At 49.8% G+C, this 21636-nt stretch overlaps 1 protein-coding gene across 1 annotated transcript in view; it reads right to left on the reverse strand.

The window, feature by feature from the left end:
- The window catches only part of ENAH (ENAH actin regulator), a 273492-nt gene that overhangs the window by 229228 nt on the left and 22628 nt on the right, over positions 1-21636 (reverse strand). Inside the window, exon 2 of the mRNA XM_030195712.1 lies at positions 2520-2686. Within this exon, the coding sequence (XP_030051572.1) occupies positions 2520-2651 (132 nt within the window). The 5' untranslated portion in view covers positions 2652-2686. The remainder of the gene's footprint in view (positions 1-2519; positions 2687-21636) is intronic.

The raw sequence follows: 21636 nt of genomic DNA on the forward strand, positions 1-21636 counted from the left end.
CCAAATCCACTGGGAACAGCCAATCATCGATGTAAGGATGTACTCCAACTCCCTCTCTCTCCATAGGAACGCAGCCGCCACTACCATTACTTTGGAAAACATGCGTGCTGCCGTGGCTAGCCCAAACGGCAAGGCTCAAAACTGAAAATGCTGACCCAGGACAGCAAAACAGAGAAATCACTGATGAGGGGGCCAAATCAGAATATGCAAAACAGGCCTCTTTCAGATCCAGCGCCATTGCTACGTGTGTCACTGCTGCCCACTTGGTGCACCACAATTCCAAAAAGGCATCTCTTACGGGCGCAGAAAATTCTATCCTATACCCATCTCTGATCGGTTCTAGAACCCCTTTGGTCCGAAGAATGTTGTCCCACTCTTTGTAGAAAAGGGTCAGCCCACCTCCTATCCAAGAGAAGAAGAGTGGACTGGTGCCCCATCATTGCTCAGCGCATACTGGAGCTCCCTGCTGCAGGCCTGTTCCAGAGGGCCTTTTGTCAGGACGAAAGGATGAGAGCTGTTGAAATCTGGGACACAGACAAGGTTTGACCAGGCCAATAGCATCCGGCCTCACGAAACAGAGGCCTTGGGCTTATCCTCAGGAAGTCGCTGGATTTGAAATCTCCAAAGTCCCTTCACAATCTTCTACAAGTCTGCACTGAACAGCAGCTTCCATCAAAAGACCATTTAGTGAGACCACCTGCTTATGAGGCCATATTCACTGACCCAATGTGAAGCCACAGTAAGCACCTAGATCAACAATCAAAGACATCTGCTTGGCAGATGCTCCTCACCAAATCATAGAGAGCATCAGCTGAATAAGCCAGTCACGATTCCATATGAGGAGCAAAAACTAACAATGAGGAAGTAGACCCTGCTCGTTCACCTGTTGGAGCCAGGACAGACAAGCGCTGATAGCAAAATGGCTGCCTGTAACACTAGGGCTGACACCTCAAAAGAGCACTTCAAAGAAGTCTCAGCCCCGTTCCTGTATATCTTTCAACGCTAACCCCCCCCCCCCTCCCCAGGCAGAGCAAAATTTCAAGGTAAGTCGCTCCCACCGGATTGAGACGTGCCGTAGCCCTCACCACCTTAATGCTGTCATACGGATCCATAATGAACTCCTGGATGGCCTTGTGAACTGAAAAGGCTTTAGCAGGTTTCCTAGTACTAGCATCTTGACTTTAACAATCGCAGCAGCAGCCATCGCTTCCAGATCCTCGATATTCAATGCCTCTAAGGCATCCAAAACTTGAGGGACTGTGGGAACAGAAAACAGCTGTGGCTGGCTCGGCACACCAGGTAGAGCCCACTTCATTAAGTACATAAGTAATGCCACACTGGGAAAAAACCAAAGGTCCATCGGAGCCCAGCATCCTGTCCACGACAGCGGCCAATCCAGGCCAAGGGCACCTGGTGAGCTTCCCAAACGTACAAACATTCTATTCATGTTATTCCTGGAATTAAGTAGGCCTGATGCATCAGGAGTATAAAATTCCAGGGAGAAAAATTATTCCAGTATGCCTGTCACAGCTTTCACACCAGAAACTGCTCCCGAAGGCTCCCTAGCACCACCAGCACCCTTGTCAGCAGACCAGAAGGATGCCCGAGGTACCCCAGCTGTGAGGCCGAGAAATCTGCGTCCATGGGTGCCTCTATAATGGTGCGCGCTATATCCCTCAGTGCAGGAAAGTTTCGCATCAGCAGGTGCCGCCGGGCCTACTGCTCCTAAGCTGTCCAAGAAGCTTGCGCTGCAGACTCCCACTGCTGTCCGCCTCTTGCCGCAGCGGGAACAACCTTAAGCGGACTCCAGGGGCATACAGCTGCCTGCAGCGTTAGCACAATGACCCACCAATGAGACAAAGTAAAACATTCACCTCGACGTCAGATAGGGCTTGTCCCACAGTGGCTACTCCTGAACAGCGCTCCACAGTCCCAGCACCCGGCTCTGTCAAACACAGGGTTTCTACCTTCGGTGTTTACCCTCGTAAAGTTTCAAGGTTTTTATTTATTTTAATGTGAGGAAGGAAATGTGCAGCAAAAGAATAACCCAACGTAGACCACTTGGAGAAGGGATAGATTGGTAAGGCAGGGAGCCAGCACCCAGGTATGCCCTCAAAGTGGGCACCCTCAGCCCACACCTCCTGCTCAACTGGCCAAGCTCAGGAGTCCCACACTAAGTCAAATCCAGAAGTAGGAAGGAATCCATCAACCACCTGCTGGAGATAGAGATATACTGAAGGGTGAAGGAGCTGGACACCCAAAGTCACTACCTTCTTTCAGTGTTCTTCATCCCACCTCTCCACCTGCTGGTAGGCGGATACAACCCACCAGTTTGTGGATTAATCTGTTGCTGAGGCTAAGGAAAAGGAGGATGTTCCTTCACAAAATGATTTAAAACAGAATCAAAGGATACCTTTTGGGGAAGGACCAAACAAACCAATATCTGCCCTATGCCTCTGCCTATGATTTTAAACTGACATTTCAGAAAATGTCTACAGAAGCAGAGAACATTTTCTTACCTGATGATCCTGGATCTTCCTACCCACTACTCTAAATGTCTTGTTCCCTGTATGATGATATATATGAACTCGACTGAATCCAGTTGACCCTCCAGCAGGTATCCACTTCTTATTTGCATCATCATAGATCATCACTGCCAGCTCGTGCCTGGCAAATACTTTGTTCACTGCAAAAACAAGTAAAACACTAATTAAAAAAAAAAAAAACAAGTTTTCAAACCTAAAAGGGCATAAAGCCCTAAGAGCTCTTATAGTGAAAGGATAAAATAAATGAATCCTTGTGAATGAAATGAAGAACTCATGTGAAACTCAGTTCATAACCCCCACCCCCCCCACCAAATATGTGGGCAGACTTTTGTGCATGTGACCTGGAGAGGACAGAAGGGGTGATTTTCAGGTACAGTACCAAATACGGGAAAAATTAGGTTCTTACCTTGGTAATTTTCTTTCCTATAGTCATAGCAGATGAATCCATTACAAATGGGTTGCGTCCATCAACCAGCAGGGGGCGATAGAGAGCACTGAAAACCCACAGTGCCATCATGGCCAGCTAGCTCCATCTGCCTCTTCAGTATTTGAAGCTTCCAAAGCAGTGTTACACCGCAAAGTAGCATAACATGAACTTTCCTCACAGCGGATGAACGCTCCAGAACAGGAGCAATAGCACAGAAGAGGGACGAACTCAACCTCCTGTAACAGAACAGAAATCCTGAAGACTGTTTTCCAACTTCTCCCAATGAGGGAACATATCTACAGGAAAAACTGAACATAGAACAACATCAATGAATCACTGAGGAGGGCTCATGGATTCATCTGCTATGACTAAAGGAAAAAAAATTACAAAGGTAAGACCTAATTTTTCCTTCCTTGTCAATCAGCGATGAATCCAATTACGAATGGGGTGTACAAAGCAATCCCTAGATAGGGGGGGGAACAAGCCACACATGCGCCAGCCACTTATCCTACAAATGTGCGTCTCTCCTGGCAGCCACATCCGCCTGTAATGTCAGACAAAAGAGAGCTAAGAAGCCCATGTCGTTGCACTGCATATCTCTTGAAGAGAGAGTGCTCCAGTTTCAGCCCAAGAAGAGAAAATCGCTCTGTGGAATGTGCCTCGAAGGCTTCAGGCGGAGGCCGGCCAGACAGCTGATAGGCTGAAAAAAATAGCTTCCTTGAGCCAACGGCTATAGTGGGCTTTAGACGCTGGAGACCCTCTGCGTGGACCAGATAACAGGACAAAAGAGATCAGAGGTCCTAAAAGCATTTGACATGCGCACATACTGCAACAGAGCCCTTCGCACATCTACGTGCAATTGCCCAAAAGGCTTCCGGAAACTCCTCTCTGGAAAAGAAAGGCAGGAAAATAGGCTGGTTTAGGTGAAACGCTGAAACCACCTTAGGCAGGAAGGAAGGCACCATACGTACCATAACTCCGGACTCTGAGAATTGCAGAAATGGGTCTCAACAGGACAGCGCCTGGAGCTCAGACACCCGTCTCGCCAAAGTAATGGCCACCACAAAAAGACCGTCTTTAGGGTCACATCCTTCTCTGAAGCTTGCCTTAGCGGCTCGAAGGGCGAACACTGAAGGGCCTTTAAAACTACCCCAGGTTCCAGGCCAGACACGGAGCCCACATGGGAGGACGGAGCTGAAGCACCCCCTAAGAAACTGTGCCACATCCGGATAAGCAGCCAGAGAGAGGCCAGCGACCTTCCCTCGAAAACATGCTAAGGCTGCCACTTGAACACGCAGGGAATTATAGGCAAGGCCTTTTTGTAAAACCATCCTGCAAAAAGTCAAGTATCGGCGAGACAGAAGCCCACATAGGTGTAATCGCTTTAGCAGCACACCAAGCCTCAAAATTGGCCCCAAATCCTGGCATAAGCCACGGAAGTGGAATGCTTTGCGGGCCTGTAGGAGAGTGGAAATGACTTTACTGGAATAACCCGTGTCTCTCAATTGCGCCTCTCAATAGACATGCCATAAAGACCAAAGCGGCAAGCAGGATCCTCCATGGTCACCGGTCCCTGTGAAAACAGATTCTGTACCAGAGGCAAAAGGAAGGGGAGCCTCTCTACCAGCATCTGCCGGAAGTCTGCATACCACGGGCCTCCTGGGCCAATGAGAACCACCTCTCCTTGATGTAGCCGAATCCGCAGGAGTACTCGCCCTATCAAGGGAACACATACAGGAGGCCCGGAGGCCACGGTTGAGCCGAGGCATCCAACCCCGTCGAGCGAGGATCTCTCCGTCTGCTGTAAAAGCACTGGACTTTGGCATTTGCGCTTGAGGCCATAAGATCCGCTACAGGCATCCCCCCACTTGGAACAGATCTGAAGAAACACTTCGTCTGCCAGTTCCCACTCCGCTGGGTTGATTTGATGCCTGCTTAATCGGCTTGCACGTTGCTCTGACCTGCAATGTGAGCTGCTGACAGAAACTGCAGATGTAGCTCGGCCCAGTGGCAAATCTGCGTGCCCAGTGCTCTGCACTGAGTGCCGCCTTGTCGATTTATATAGGCCACGGCTGTCGTGTTGTCCGACTGAACTCTTACAGCCAATCCTTCCAGGGTCGAGTGAAAGGCCAGAACAGCCTGGAAAATCGCTTTCAACTCCAAGCGACTGATGGACCACTCCGAATCCTCGGGTGTCCAGAGACCCTGGGCATGCCTTCCCCAGCAATGTGCACCCCAGCCCTTCAGGCTGGCATCTGTTACCACCAGGCACCAATCGGGGAGCGCTAGCGGCATTCCTCGCCGCAGCATGCTGTCTGAGAGCCACCACTCCATACTCAGCCGGGCCGCAAGGAGCCACGCGAGTCTGCACTGATAATCCTGAGAAATTGGAGACCATCGTTGAAGCAGGGAGCACTGCAGAGGTCTCACGTGCGCTCTCGCCCACGGCACCACTTCCAAGGTGGCCGTCATCGACCCTAACAGCTGGACAATGTCCCAAAAGCGGGGGCGAGGCATCCTCAGGAGCAGACAGACCTGATTCTGAAGCTTGCACCACCTTTGCTCGGGAAGAAAAACAAACCCCAAATATTCTAGAGATTGAGAGGGGGTCAGGTGACCTTTGGCCATATTGACGACTCAGCCCAGAGACTGAAGTACTGAGACCACTCTGGCTGTTACTTGATGACTCTCGTCTGTCGAGTCCGCTCTGATGAGCCAGTCGTCTAGGTACGGGTGAGCCCAAATACCCTCTCGCGTGAGAAAAAGAAGCTACTACCACCATTACCTTGGAAAAGGTTCGGGGAGCTATGGCGAGGCCAAAAGGCAAAGCCCGAAAGTGGAAATGTTTTCCCATCACCACAAACTGAAGAAACCTTTGGTGTGGGGGCCAAATAGGAATGTACAAGTAAGCTTCCTTCAGGTCCAGAGATGTGAGAAACTCTCCTGGCTGTACCGCCGCAATGACGGAGCGCAGGGTTTCCATGTGAAAATGCCGCACTCTTAGAGACTTGTTGACTTCTTTTAAGTCGAGGATGGGCCAAAAAGACCCACCTTTTCGCGGCACCACAAAGTAAACGGAGTAACGGCTGGAGCCGTGTTCGGCGGGAGGCACCGGGGACACCGCCCCTAGGTGAATCAAGCCTTGCAAGGACTCCTCTACCGCTGCCCGTTTGACGGCAGTACTGCATCGGGACTCCACAAACACCTCTCTCACTGGGGCATTGAATTCTATTCTGTAGCCATCTCTGATCAGGTCCAAAACCCACTGATCTGAGGAAATCTTGACCCACTCCTCGAGAAAGAGGGAAAGCTGTCCTCCTATTGCAGGAATCGAGGAGAGGGCCGGCGCACCATCATAGAGAGGGTAGCCCTTGAACTCCAGGGCTTGAGCCAGTCGCTGTGAAACGCTTGTCCGAACGAAAGGAGTTCCTCTGCTGAAAGCGGGCACGAGAAATGCCCCGGGCGGTACCTTCTAGCTTCACGGAAGCGAGGTCTGTAAGAGGAGGGAACCGCCTGACCCTTGGAGAGAGGCCTCGGCCTATCATCGGGTAAGCGCTGGGGTTTAGCATCCCCCAGGCCTTTAACAATTTTCTCCAACTCCTCACCAAACAGGAGACGACCTTGTAAGGGCAACTTCACCAACCTTTGCTTAGAGGCCATGTCAGCCACCCAATACCGTAGCCATAGAAGGCGGCGAGCCGCCACCGCCACAGCCATCTGTTTAGCCGAAGCTCTGACCAGATCATAAAGAGCGTCAGCCAAGAAAGACAAGGCCGACTCCATCCACGGCCCCATCTCAGTAAGGGGCTCCGCTCCATCCCCCGACTGTTCCACTGCCTGTTGCATCCAAGCGAGGCAGGCTCGGGCAGCATAGCAGCTGCATGCAGATGCCTGTAAAGATAGGCCTGAAATTTCAAAGGACCGTTTCAAAGCTGATTCCAGGCGTCAGTCCTGCATGTCATTCAGGGCGACTCCTCCTTCAACTGGGAGGGTAGTCCTCTTTGCCACAGCCATGACTAGGGCATCCACTTTAGGCACTGCTAGGCACGCCAAATGCTCCTCACTTAGAGGGTATAATTGCCCCATTGCCCTGGCGACTTTCAAAGGCCCCTTGGGGTCAGCCCATTGAGCCGAAATAAGCTCTTGGATGGAGTCATGCAAAGGAAAGGCTCGAGCAGGTTTCTTAGTACTTGCCACCCTCAGATTACCAGAGGCGGCTTCGCCACTCCCAGGATCTTCAATATAGAGGGCCTGCAGGGCATCAGAAATAAGCACTGGTAGCTCGCCGCGGTAGAAAATCCTCACCGCGGAAGGATCATCTGGATCCGGTGGCAATCCTGCACCTTCCTCTGGCTCTTCAGACCACGAGGGCCTGCCAGACCCCTCAGAATCCTCACATCCCGACCACGGAGGGAAGAAGGGGGGTGCACCACTCTCTGAAGGGGAATTAACCTTTCTGCGTTTGTCTTGCGGCTAGCTGTCAGGGGAAAATGCGCATGACGGCAATCCGAGGCCGGGCTCCACTGGAGGGGAACAGTTAGCAGGGCAGAATGAGACCCCTGAGAGAGAGCTCTTTTTAACATGAATGCTTTGTGCAGCAGTAACACAAACTCAGGGGAGAACCGCTCACCCTGGCCTCCCGGTTCCAGTCCGGGGATAAAAGCTCCCGTTAGCCTCCACACGAGGCTCCCCTCCAGTTTCAAACCCCTCCGCTTATGCGGGGGACGTGCCATGCGGCACGTCCAAATGGCGCCCGCTGCCAGCTCCACTGAGCGGGAAGAAACCTCGCTTGCCATGCTCGTGCCGGCCCCGACGTCTGAAGAGCCCGATTTATAGAGCCCTACTGCGGATCTGCACTTGCCACAACGGGAACAGCACTTAACCTCCGCAGCCATCGTCGAAAATGGCAGAGGAGTGGCCTAGTGGTTAGAGTGGTGGACTTTGGTCCTGGGGAACTGGGTTCGATTCCCACTGCAGGCACAGGTAGCTCCTTGTGACTCTAGGCAAGTCACTTAATCCTCCATTGCCCCAGGTACAAATAAGTACCTAAGCCGCATTGAGCCTGCCATGAGTGGGAAAGCGTGGGGTACAAAAAAAAACATGGCGGATTCACGCCCAAAACGTCCCGATCACGGGCCCTCCCCGGAGGAGCTACAAAACGCTCTTACCTCACCAGACCGAGTCCACAGAGCTCCGGTCACGCTGCAAAATCTGAAGAAAACCTCTTTTCTGGAATCGCAGCACCAAAGCGCCACGCAACTTTTTTTTTTTTTTTTTTAAATGCTGTGAGGAAAGTTAGAGGCAACAGCAATAGAGGCAAATTTCCAACTCCGGAGGATCAGTAGAGTGGGAAAGGCAGGGAAAGGACGAACCAATGTGCCTGCATCCACAAAGGAGAGTGTGGGGAAAGACAGGGACAGGGCAAACCTATGTGTCTACATCAGGGGCCGGGTAAGGCAGGGAAAGGGCGAACCTATATGCCTTTAAAGTGGAGCTGCAATAGCCGCCAACACCCCTGCTACCACTGGCCAAAGCACAGGAGCCACCCCAGGCAAATTTTTTGAAGGAGTTGAATAAGCTGCGACCACCCTGCTGGGGAGATAGAGAATACAGAAGAGGCAGATGGGGCTAGCTGGCCATGAGGCACTATGGGTTTTCAGTGCTCTCTATCTCCCCCTGCTGGTTGATGGAGACAACCCATTCGTAATGGATTCATCTGCTTGATGACAAGGAAACATCAGTTTAGAAATAAAATGAAAAATATCAAACCATTTTGATGAGAGACAGATGTCATTTTCATCACAGGGTGCCACTGTCCATGGCAAAACCTTTCATCACTAGCTGGTACTATGTGTAGGGACCATTAACAGTTCAGTCACTAGATTTCACAGTGTAATTAACAAGAAAATGAAAACATCTGAAAAGCCAAGTAAGCAGTGAAAGTATGGAGCATTCCTTATGGAATTCTTTCCAATTCATGTGGTTGGACAGGGGGCAGTGCATGTATCTGATATGGCTGGAGAGGAAGGCATGTACCTGTGTGGCATGAGGAGAAAGGCAGATTAAAAGAACGGCTTAATTACTATGCTTCAGGACATCAATGTTTCTATGCTGTAGAAACTGCAACTGCTTCTCCCTCTAGCTTCCTCAGATCCTTTTTCATGTTTTCCACTCCCTCCCGGGTGTCCACTCTGTTACAGATCTTAGTATCATCCGCAAATAGGCAAACTTTACCTTCTAACTCTTTGGCAATGTCACTCACAAATATATTGAACAGAATCGGACCCAGCACCGATCCCTGAGGCACTCCACTACTCACCTTTCCCTCCTCCGAGCGAATTCCATTCACCACCACCCTCTGGCATCTGTCCGTCAACCAGTTCCTAATCCAGTTCACCATTTCGGGTCCTATCTTCAGCCCATCCAGTTTATTTAAGAGCCTCCTGTGGGGAACTGTGTCAAAAGCTTTGCTGAAATCTAAGTAGATTAGGTCTATAGCTCGTCCCTGATTCAATTCTCCTGTCACCCAATCAAAGAACTCAATGAGATTCATTTGGCACGATTTCCCTTTGGTAAAACCATGTTGTCTCGGATCTTGCAACTTATTGGCTTCCAGGAAATTCACTATCCTTTCCTTCAGCATCGCTTCTATTACTTTTCCAATAACCGAAGTGAGGCTTACCGGCCTGTAGTTTCCAGCTTCTTCCCTATCACCACTTTTGTGAAGAGGGACCACTTCCGCTGTTCTCCAATCCCTCTGAACCTCTCCCGTCTGCAAGGATATATTAAACAAATCTTTAAGAGGAGCCGTCAAAACCTCTCTGAGCTCCCTCAATATCCTGGGGTGGATCCCATCCGGTCCCATGGCTTTGTCCACCTTTAGCTTTTCAAGTTGTTGATACACACTTTCTTCCGTGAACGGTGCTCTATCCACTTCATTCTCATTTGTACTATTTCCAGTCCATTGCGGTCCTTCTCCATGATTTTCTTCTGTGAAAACAGCACAAAAGTATCTATTTAGCAAATTTGCTTTTTCTTCATCATTATCCACATAGGGGTTCGCAGTATCTTTTAGTCTCACAATTCCCTTTTTAGTCATTCTCCTTTCACTAATATACCTGAAGAAATTCTTGTCACCCCCCTCCTTACATTTCTAGCCATTTGTTCTTCCGCTTGCGCTTTTGCCAGTCGTATCTCTCTCTTGGCTTCTTTCAGTTTCATCTGGTATTCCTCCATGTGTTCCTTTTCTTGAGTTTTTCTGTATTTCTGGAACGCCAACTCTTCAGCCTTTATTTTCTCAACCACTTGCTTGGAGAACCATATCGGTTTCCTTTTTCTCTTGCTTTTATTTACTTTCCTTACATAAAGGTTCGTGGCCCTATTTATAGCTTCTTTCAGCCTGGACCACTGACCTTCCACTTCTCGTACTTCCTCCCAGCCCATCATCTCCTTCCTCAGGTATTCCCCCATTTTACTAAAGTCAGCACGCTTGAAATCCAGGACTTTGAGTTTTAAGTGGCCGCTCTCCACTTTAGCTGTTATATCAAACCAAATCGTTTGATGGTCACTGCTGCCCAGGTGGGCACCCACTCGGATATTTGACACGCTATACCCATTTGTGAGCACCAGATCCAGTGTCGCTCCCTCCCTCGTGGGTCCCATCACCATTTGTCTGAGCAAAACACTTTGGAAAGCATCCACGATCCCTCTACTTCTTTCCGATTCCGCAGACGGAACCTTCCAATCTACATCCGGCAGATTGAAATCTCCCAGCAACAGCACCTCTCTCTTGCTTCCCAACTTTTGAATATCTGCGATCAGGTCTTCATCTAATTCCTCCAATTGTGTCGGAGGTCTGTAGACAACACCCACATGGACAGAGGTTCTATCATCTCTTTTTAAGGTGATCCATATAGCTTCTTCCTTTCCCCAGGTCCCTGTCGTTTCAGTCGCTGTGATATCATTCCTCACATAAAGAGCTACTCCGCCACCTTTACGACCCTCTCTATCCTTCCTAAATAGATTATAGCCTGGTATGTTTGCATCCTATTCATGGGAACCATTGAGCCACGTCTCCGTGATTGCAACAACATCCAAGTCTGCCTCCAACATCAGGGCCGAAGGTCATGAACTTTATTGCTTAGACTGCGAGCATTTGTGGTCATCGCTTTCCATCTACATTTCCTGGTATGCGTTTCAACATTAGTGATTTGGGGGTTTCTTTTCTCTTTTGGTACCTTCATATCTTTTTGTTCCACTTTTATTGTTTTTTCTTTGGCTTCTGTTCTGTTTTCAAGAACATCACAGTGCTGTAATGGAGTAAAAGAATTTTGTAGGGGCAACACTTGTGAGGTCGGATGCTTTCTTGTCACATAACGAAGTCTGCCTGAGTCTACCGTGATCCATCTATTCTTAGGTGGTTTTATCCTTTGTGGTAGTGGTGATAATTTGGTATGATTCTGTGCAGTATGATATTGTGCGGTCCTAAATGCTGCTTTAAGTGCATCTAGTTCCTGTTTTACTTTACTGAGCTCGTGTTTTAATCTAGTGAGCTGTAGACAGATAGGACAAGCCTTAAGTCTCTAGATAATTGGTCTTGAAACTAAAGCACCACAATTATTACAGAGAATAAAAGTCATCCTGATTGGTTGAAATGGGTATGAACAGGTGTGATATAGTGCGAACAGCAGCCTATGGATATGTTGGCTGAGATTCTTATTATTAGAGCAGTAATCCTTAGCTGGTGAGTAGAAGACTGGGGATTCCTGTGATAATGAGGGGTTTTCTTTTCAGAGACAGTTGTAATATGGGTGGAGTTAATTTGTGATAAGTAGTGTATTTGGGGAAGTTATTTATGAAGTGTCCGTCTTGGGGTGGGTGGGCTTAAGTTGAAGACCTTAGGAATGTGTCTGCTGTAACCTATCTCTAGAGCTGCACTTAAATGTACCAGAAGAAATGTCCAGGTGTACAGCTCTAAGGATTGGGACATGCAAATCACTATTTTAGCAGAGTAGATAACAAAAAACAAGAAAAATATAAAGATATAAATGCAGAATTAAGCCAGAGCAATTCTTATCTGTGTCCTGTAGGCAGGAGTCAGCAAAGACCATGTGGTTTAACTGCTCCTCTTCCAACACAAGCTATCAGCCACACCTTAACCTACAGATTTACAAGCCAGATGGGGGGAAGGGTACACTTATAGGGAGCAACAAAAGATCTAATTCTTTTGGTAGTTTTCAGATTAAACAGATATCAAACCAGTTTAAAACACAGCAAGTAAATCACAATATTAGCAAAGCAGATATACAGGGGACGACAAGAGAGATTTGTCCAGTGAGCGGAGTTCATGGGCAGGAATATAGGGAGAGATGAGAGTGGAGAGGTAATGGGGGGCTGCAGAATGGATGCATTTAAAGGTCAGTAAGAGAAGTTTGAACTGTATGCGGAAGCGGACAGGTAGCCAGTGAAGTGACTTGAGGAGCGGGCTAGTGTGGGTATAACGATTTTGGCAGAAAATAAGTCGTGCTGCAGAATTTTGGACAGACCGGAGAGGAGAGAGATGGCTTAGTGGAAGACCAGTGAGAAGCAAATTGCAATAATCCAAGCAAGAGGTGACAAGGGTTTGGATAAGGGTTCTAAGTAGCGTATTCAGAAAGGAAGGGGCGGATTTGGCTAATGTTGTAGATAAAGAAACAACAGGTTTTGGCGCTGTTGAATATGCGCAGAGAAGAAGAGAGAGAAATCAAAGATGACTCCAAGGTTACGATTACTCAAGTGATCCTGAATTACCCTAGGCTGGTGATCATGGGAGACTTCAATCTACACATCAAAACCCCAGATACCAACCACAGCCGCCTTTCTGGACACGATGACAGCACTGGGATTTAAACAGGCGATCAATTCTCCAACCCACAAAAAGGGTAACATACTAGACCTGGTATTCTACAAAGGGGTGGATATCCCAGAATTCTGGGATAACAGTATTGAAATAACACCCCTATCATGGTCAGACCATTTTCTAATTAAATTCTCCCTAAGTGACCATCTGAAACAAATGGCACCTCCCAGTTTGGAAGGAGATCAGAGATTAAACAAAAAAAGCTGACCGCTGAGAATTTCCTTGAGGCCTTGGACTATCCACATGTAGATAGAAAGACAACACTGTCAGAACAAGCTGACATCTGGAATACACACTTAGCCAAGACCTTAGAGAAAACAGCACCACTAAAAAAGGTCTTATGCCCCACTCACAAACGCTCACCTAGGTTTTCTCCAGAACTTCAGATCCTTAAACGCGAAGGACGAAAACTGGAAAGGAGATGGCGCAAATCTCACCAGGATGAAGACAGGCTAAACTGCAGGAAGCACATGGCAAAGTATCGCCAAGCCTTAACAGCAACCAAAAAACAGTATTTCTCTCAATGCATTGCACAGGCTGCCAATTCAACCAAGGGAAAATTAGGTTCTTACCTTGATAATTTTCTTTCCTTTATTCACAGCAGATGAATCCATTACGAATGGGTTGTGTCCACCTAACAGCAGGGGGAGATAAAGAACACTGAAAACCATAGTGCCTCTAGGACGGCTAGCTCCATCTGCCTGTCAGTATTTTGAAGCTTCCAAAGCAGTGTTAAACCGCAAAGTAGCATAACATGAACTTTCCTCACAACGAACGAACGCCCCAGAACAGGAGCAATAACACAAAGGATGGAAGAACTCAACCTCCTGTAGTAGAACAGAAATCCTGAAGACTGTTTTCCAACTTCTCCCAATGAGGGAACATGTCTGCAGGAAAAACTGAACACAAAACAGAGTCAATCAGGGAGAGATCATGGATTCATCTGCTGTGACTAAAGGAAAGAAAATTACCAAGGTTAAGAACCTAATTTTCCCTTCCTTGTCATCAGCAGCAGATGAATCCATTACGAATGGGATGTATCAAAGCAATCCCTAGATAGGGCGGGAACAAGCCACACCACGTGCAAGCACTTGTGCTCCAAAAAGCGTGTCCCTCCTGGCAGCCACAGCCAGCCTGTAATGACGGGCAAAAGAGAGCTTAGAAGCTGCATTACATGTCTCTTAAAGAGAGAGTGCTTCCGTCTCAGCCCAAAAGGAGGAAATCGTTCTTGTGGAATGTGCCTTAAAGGCGTCAGGCGGAGGCCGGCCAGAAAGCAGATATGCAGAAAAAATGGCTTCCTTAAGGCAACAGGCTATAGTGGCTTTAGACGCTGGAGACCATCTGCGAGGACCTGAAAACAATACAAAAACGTGATCAGACGTCCTGAAAGCATTTGACATCTGCAGATACTGCAACAGAGCCCTGCGCACATCCAGAAGGTGCAACTGCCCAAAAGATTCCGGAAACTCCTCCCTAGTAAAGGAGGGCAGAAAAATAGGCTGCTTTAGGTGAAACGCTGAAACCACCCTTAGGCAAGAAGGAAGGCACAGCACGTATCGTAACTTCGGTCTCTGAAAACTGGAGAAATGAGTCTCAACAGGACAGTGCCTGGAGTTCAGACACCCATCTCGCCGATGTAATGGCCACCAAAAAGACCGTCTTTAGAGTCACATCCTTCTCCGAAGTTCGCCTCAGCGGATCAAAGGGCGAACACTGAAGAGCCTTTAATACTAGCCCCAGGTTCCAAGCCGGACAAAGAGCCCGCATGGGAGGCCGGAGCCGAAGCACCCCTCTAAGAAACCGTGCATTGTCCGGATGCCCAGCCAGGGAGAGGCCAGCGACCTTCCCCCTAAAACATGCCAATGCTGCCACTTGAACACGCAGGGAATTATAGGCCAACCCTTTTTGTATACCATCATGCAAAAAGTCAAGTATCGGCGAGACAGAAGCCCGCATGGGTGTGATTGCTTTAGAAACCCACCAAGCCTCAAACTGGTGCCAGATCCGAACGTAGGCAACGGAAGTGGAACGTTTGCAGGCCTGCAAGAGAGTGGAGATGACCTTGTTAGAATAGCCCTTGTCTCTCAATTGCGCCCTCTCAATAGCCATGCCGTAAGACCAAAGCGGCAGGGATCCTCCATGGTCACCGGACCCTGCGTCAACAGGTTCGGTACCAGAGGCAAAGGAAGGGGAGCCTCCACCAGCATCCGCCGGAGGTCCACATACCACGGCCGCCTGTGCCAATCCGGGGCAATGAGAATCACCACTCCTTGATGCAGCCAAATTCGCAGGAGTCGCCGCCCTATTAAGGGCCAAGGAGGGAACACATACAGGAGGCCCAGGGGCCAGGGTTGAGCCAAGGCATCCAACCCCGCCGAGTGAGGATCTCTCCATCTGCTGAAAAAGGATAGGACTTTGGCATTTGTGCTTGAGGCCATAAGATCCGCTATGGGCGTGCCCCATTTGGCTCAGATCTGAAGGAACACTTCATCTGCCAGTTCCCACTCCGCAGGGTCGATTTGATACCTGCTTAGAAAGTCGACTTGCACATTGCTCTGACCTGCTCTGTGAGCTGCTGACAGAAGCTGCAGATGTAGCTCGGCCCAGTGGCATATCTGAACGGCCTCTGCGGCCAGTGTTTGACACTGAGTGCCGCCTTGTCGATTTATGTAGGCCACTGCTGTCATGTTGTCTGACAGAACTCTGACAACCAGTCCCTCCAGAGTCTTGTGAAAGGCCAGAAGGGCCTGGAATAGTCACTCTCAGTTCCAAGCGATTGATGGACCACCCACCCCGTTTCCTCGGGTGTCCACAGACCCTGAGCATAGCTTCCCTGGCAATGTGCTCCCCAGCCCTTCAGGCTGGCATCCGTTACCACCAGGCACCAATCAGGAAGTGCTAGCGGCATTCCTAGCCACAGCATGCTGTCTGAGAGCCACCACTCCATACTGAGCCGGGCCGCAGGGAGCCACGTGAATCTGCATTGATAATCCTGGGACATAGGAAACCATCATTGAAGTAGGGCAATCTGCAGAGGTCTCATGTGCGCTCTCACCCATGGCACCACTTCCAAGGTGGCCGTCATCGACCCCAACAGCTGGACAAAGTCCCAAGCTCGCGGGCAAGGCAACCTCAGGAGCAGACGGACCTGATTCTGAAGCTTGCACCACCTTTGGTCGGGTAGAAAGACAAACCCCAAGGCCGTGTCGAACCGGACCCCCAAATATTCTAGAGATTGAGAGGGGGTCAGGTGACTTTTGGGTATATTGACGACCCAGCCCAGAGATTGCAGTACTGAGACCACTCTGGCTGTTACGTGACGACTCTCTTCTGCAGAGTCCGCTCTGATGTGCCAGTCGTCGAGGTACGGGTGAATCCGGATACCCTCTCGCCTGAGAAAAGCAGCTACTACCACCATTACCTTGGAAAAGGTTCAGGGAGCTGTGGTGAGGCAAGGCCCGAAACTGGAAATGATTTCCCAACACCGCAAACCAGAGGAACCGTTGGTGCGGGGGCCATATAGGAATGTGCAAGTAAGCTTCTTTCAGGTCCAGAGACGTGAGGAATTCTCCTGGCTGTGCCGCCGCAATGACGGAGCGCAGGGTTTCCATGTGAAAATGCCGCACTCTTAGTGACTCATTGACTTTCTTTAAGTCGAGGATGGGCCGAAAAGACCTGCCTTTTCACGGCACCACAAAATAAATGGAGTAACGACCACAGCCGTGTTCGGCGGGAGACACAGGGATCACCGCTCCAAGGTGCAACAAGACTTGTAAGGTCTCCTCTACCGCCGCCCGTTTGACGGCAGTACCACATCGGGACTCCACAAACACATCCCTCACTGGGGCACCGAATTCCAATCGGTAACCTTCTATGATCAGGTCCAGGACCCACTGATCTGAGGTAATCTTGGTCCACTCCAAGAAAGAGGGAAAGGTGTCCTCCTACAGCTGTAAAGGAGGAGTGGACCGGCGTCCCATCATTGTGGAGGACAGACCTGAACTCCTGGCCTTGAGCCTGCCGCTGTGGAGTGTTTGTCCGAGCGAAAGGAGTTCCTCTTCTGAAAGCGGGCAAGTTGAGTAAACCCAGCAGAGCGCCCCAGCTGATACCTTCTAGCTTCATGGAAGCGAGGTCTAGAGGAGGAAGGAACCACTTGACCCTTGGAAGAAGGCCGCGGCCTATCCTCAGGTAACCTCGGGGGTTTAGCATTCCCCAGGTCTTTAACCATCTTCTCCAACTCCACTCCAAATAACAGAAGGCCCTGAAAGGGCAACTTCACCAGCCTTTGCTTAGAGGCCATGTCAGCCGCCCAATGCTTTAGCCATAGAAGGCGGCTGGCGGACACCGCCACAGACATCTGTTTAGCCGAAGCTCTGACCAGATCATAGAGGGCGTCAGCTAAAAATGACAAGGCCGACTCCATGTGTGGTGCAACCTCAGCGAGGGACTCTGCACCATCCACGGGCTGTTCCACTGACTGTTGTAACCAAGCGAGGCAGGCTCGAGCAGCATAAGAACTGCAAACAGACGCCCTTAAGGCTAGGCCCAAAATCTCAAAGGACTATTTTAGCGCTTTCCAGCCGCCGGTCCTAAATGTCCTTCAGGGCGACCCCTCCTTCTACTGGGAGGGTGGTCTTTTTTGTCACCGCCGTGACTAAGGCATCCACTTTAGGCATCCCAAAACGGGCCAAATGCTCCTCACTCAGAGGGTAAAGATGCCCCATTGCCCTGGCCACTTTCAAGGGCCCCTCGAGGTCAGCCATTGAGCAGAAATAAGCTCTTGGATGGAGTCATGCAAAGGAAAGGCACGAGCAGGCTTCTTAGTACTCGCCATCCTCGGATTGCCAGTGGAGGCCTCGCCTTGAACAGGGTCATCAATAGAGAGGGCCTGTAAGACATCAGAGATAAGTGCTGGCAGCTCATCGCGGTAGAAAATCCGAACCGCAGTGGGATCATCCAGATCCAGTGGCAAACCGGCTCCTTCCTCTGGCTCTTCAGACCACGAAGGCCTGCCAGATCCCTCAGAGTCCCCACGGCCCGACCACGGGGAGGGAAAAGGGGGGAGCGCCACTCTCCGACGGGGAATTTACCCGTCTATGCTTAGTGTGCATCCAACGCTCAGGGGCATCATCAGTCGGAGGGGAACCAGATAGCAACGCAGTGTCAGACACCTGCGGCAGACCTCTTTACAGCATGAAGGCTTTATGTAAAATAAGCAAAAACTTGGGGGAGAAAAACTCACCTTGACCTCCCGGCTCCGAATTAGGAGCCACAGGGAATGGAGCTCCTCTGGTAGCCTCGGCCCGAGGCGCCCCTCTGCTCTCAGACTTCTCCGCAACCGCGGGGGTCGAGCCATGCAGCGCTTCCAAGATGGCGCCCACTGCCAGCTCCATCGAGCAGGAAGAATCATCGCTCGCCATGCTCGTACTGGCTCTACCGTCTAAACAGCACGTTTTACAGAGCCCCGCTGCTGATCTGCGCTTGCCACAACAGGAACAGCACTTAACTCCCTCAGCAGCCATCACCAAAAAACGGTGGAATAAAATTCAAAATGGCAGCTTCGCGCCAAAATCACCCCGATCGGAACGCCGTCCGCGGGCCCTCCCCGGAGAAGCTGAGTACCGCTCTTACCTCAAAGTACCGACTCCACAAGCTCCGGTCACGCTGCACAGTCAGGAAAAGCCTCAAAAATAGCAGCGCTGAAAAGCGCGTTTTTTTTTTTTTGGAAAGTTGGAGGCAAACAGCTACAGAGGAACTCCGGAGGCAGAAGAGGGTGGGAAAGGCAGGGAACCTATATGCCTGCATCCACACAGAGGGAAGAGTAAGGTAGGGAAAGAGTGAACCTATGTGCCTTTAAAGTGGGCTCCACTTAGCCACAACATCAATGCTACAACTGGCAAAAGCACAGGAGCCACCCCAGGCAGAATCTTCAAGGAGCTGAACAAGCTGCGTCCAACCCTGCTGGGAGATAAATATTGAGAGGCAGATGGAGCTAGCCGTCCTAGAGGCACTATGGTTCTCTATCTCCCCCTGCTGGTAGGTGGACACAACCCATTCGTAAAGGATTCATCTGCTGCTGATGACAAGGAAACCACACGCTCTTTAGAAAACTGCAAAAATGGAAACCTACAGGAAAAAGCCTGTAACTCCGAGACACATCTGGCCGAAGCAACGGCCACCAAAAACACCGTCTTAAGCGTTAAATCTTTAAGGGAACAATCAGCTAAAGGTTCAAAAGGAGGCTTAGTAAGGGCCGACAAAACCAAATTAAGGTCCCAAGCCGGGAAAACAGTTCTCGAAGGAGGTGCAAGAGACCTACTCCTTTTAAGAAACGAGAAATATCCGGAAGGCTAGCCAAATACTTGCCCTGAATGCGACCTCTAGAACACGATAAAGCCGCGACTTGAACCTTAAGGGAAGCAAGAGCCAGGCCCTTATTAAATGTTTGTTTTATTTGTACCCCGCGCTTTCCCACTCATGGCAGGCTCAATGCGGCTTACATGGGGCAATGGAGGGTTAAGTGACTTGCCCAGAGTCAAAAGGAGCTGGCTGTGCCTAAATCCATACTGAAGTCCAACAACTCTGGAACCGAGGCTCATAAGGGAGATATATGTTGATCAGAACACCAAGCCTCAAAGATCTGCCAAACTAACATAATTCAGAGTAGTGGAACGACGACGAGAATATAACATAGTAGAAATGACCTTTGAAGAGTAACCCCTCTTCATCAAACGCGTCCTTTCAAGAGCCAAGCTGTAAGATAAAATCGAGCCGGGTCTGGATGAAGAATCGGTCCCTGAACGAGCAGACCGGGATAATCCGGCAACCAGAGAGGAGGAGCAACAAGAAGACGCAAAAGATCTGCGTACCATGGTCTGCGAGGCCAATCCGGAGCTACAAGAATCACCATTCCGGCATGAGCCTCGATGCGCTGAATAAGTCTGTCTAGAAGAGGCCACGGAGGAAACACATAGAGAAGCCTCGGAGGCCAAGGCTGAAGAGCATCCACTCCTTCCGCTCGAGGATTTTTTTTGCGAATGAAAAAACGACTGACCTTGGAGTTGAGATGAGTGGCTAAGAGATCCATGACTGGCCAGCCCCACTGATCTATTATCATCTGAAAGGCCTGCAATCCGAGAGCCCACTCTCCGGGGTCTAGGAGATGTCGACTGAGAAAATCTGCTTGTACGTTTTCTGTTCCTGCCACGTGCAATGCCGAGAAAGTAACCAAATGGAGTACACAGCTATGGAACGCACTGCCGCGCAACCTAAAAGCGACTTACGAACTAACCAACTTCTGAAAACTACTGAAGACCCATCTCTTTAAAAAAGCATACCACAAAAATCAACAGATGTAAACATATACTACTCCTCCACAGATATTCAGAACTGCTTTATATCTGCTTGTTATACTACTATCCTGTTATACCATTATCATGTTACCGTGATTCTTCTGTAAACTAAATGTCTAACTTTCTATTCTATCTTGACCATTTATGATGTATTATAAGCCACAAAGGTGGGAAAAGCGAATGCTACATACCTGTAGAAGGTATTCTCCGAGGACAGCAGGCTGATTGTTCTCACTGATGGGTGACGTCCACGGCAGCCCCTCCAATCGGAACATTTTACTAGTAAAGGCCTTTGCTAGTCCTCGCGCCGATGCGCACCGCGCATACTCGGCCGTCTTCCCGCCCTGAACCGGCTCGTGTTCGTCAGTCCCATATGTAGCAAGACAAAGACAAGGGAAGACACAACTCCAAAGGGGAGGCGGGCGGGTTTGTGAGAACAATCAGCCTGCTGTCCTCGGAGAATACCTTCTACAGGTATGTAGCATTCGCTTTCTCCGAGGACAAGCAGGCTGCTTGTTCTCACTGATGGGGTATCCCTAGCCCCCAGGCTCACTCAAAACAACAAACATGGTCAATTGGGCCTCGCAACGGCGAGGACATAACTGAGATTGACCTACAACTTATCCAACTAACAGAGAGTGTAGCCTGGAACAGAATAAAACATGGGCCTAGGGGGGTGGAGTTGGATTCTAAACCCCGAACAGATTCTGAAGCACTGACTGCCCGAACCAACTGTCGCGTCGGGTATCCTGCTGCAGGCAGTAATGAGATGTGAATGTGTGGACAGATGACCATGTCGCAGCTTTGCAGATCTCTTCAATAGTGGCTGACTTCAAGTGGGCCACTGACGCAGCAATGGCTCTGACATTGTGAGCCGTGACATGACCCTCAAGAGCCAGCCCAGCCTGGGCGTAAGTGAAGGAAATGCAATCTGCTAGCCAATTGGATATGGTGCGTTTCCCCACAGCCACTCCCCTCCTGTTGGATCAAAAGAAACAAACAATTGGGCGGACTGTCTGTTGGGCTGTGTCCGCTCCAGATAGAAGGCCAATTGCTCTCTTTGCAGTCCAATGTGTGCAGCTGACGTTCAGCAGGGCAGGAATGAGGACGGGGGAAAGAAATGTTGGAGCAAGGACAACTGACTGGTTCATATGGGAACTCCGGACACAACCTTTGGCAAGAACGTAGGGTGAGTTGCGGAGACTACTCTGTTATGATGAAATTTGGTGTAAGGGGCCTGGGCTACCAAGGCCTGAAGCTCACTGACTCTACGAGCTGAAGTAACTGCCACCCAAGAAAATGACCTTCCAGGTCAAGTACGTTCAGATGGCAGGAGTTCAAGTGGCTCAAAAGGAGGTTTCAATCAGCTGGGTGAGAACGACATTGAGATTCCCATGACACTGTAGGAGGTTT

This window comes from Microcaecilia unicolor, chromosome 3, assembly GCF_901765095.1.
Source record: "Microcaecilia unicolor chromosome 3, aMicUni1.1, whole genome shotgun sequence".
In the NCBI taxonomy this organism is placed as follows: Eukaryota; Metazoa; Chordata; class Amphibia; order Gymnophiona; family Siphonopidae; genus Microcaecilia; species Microcaecilia unicolor.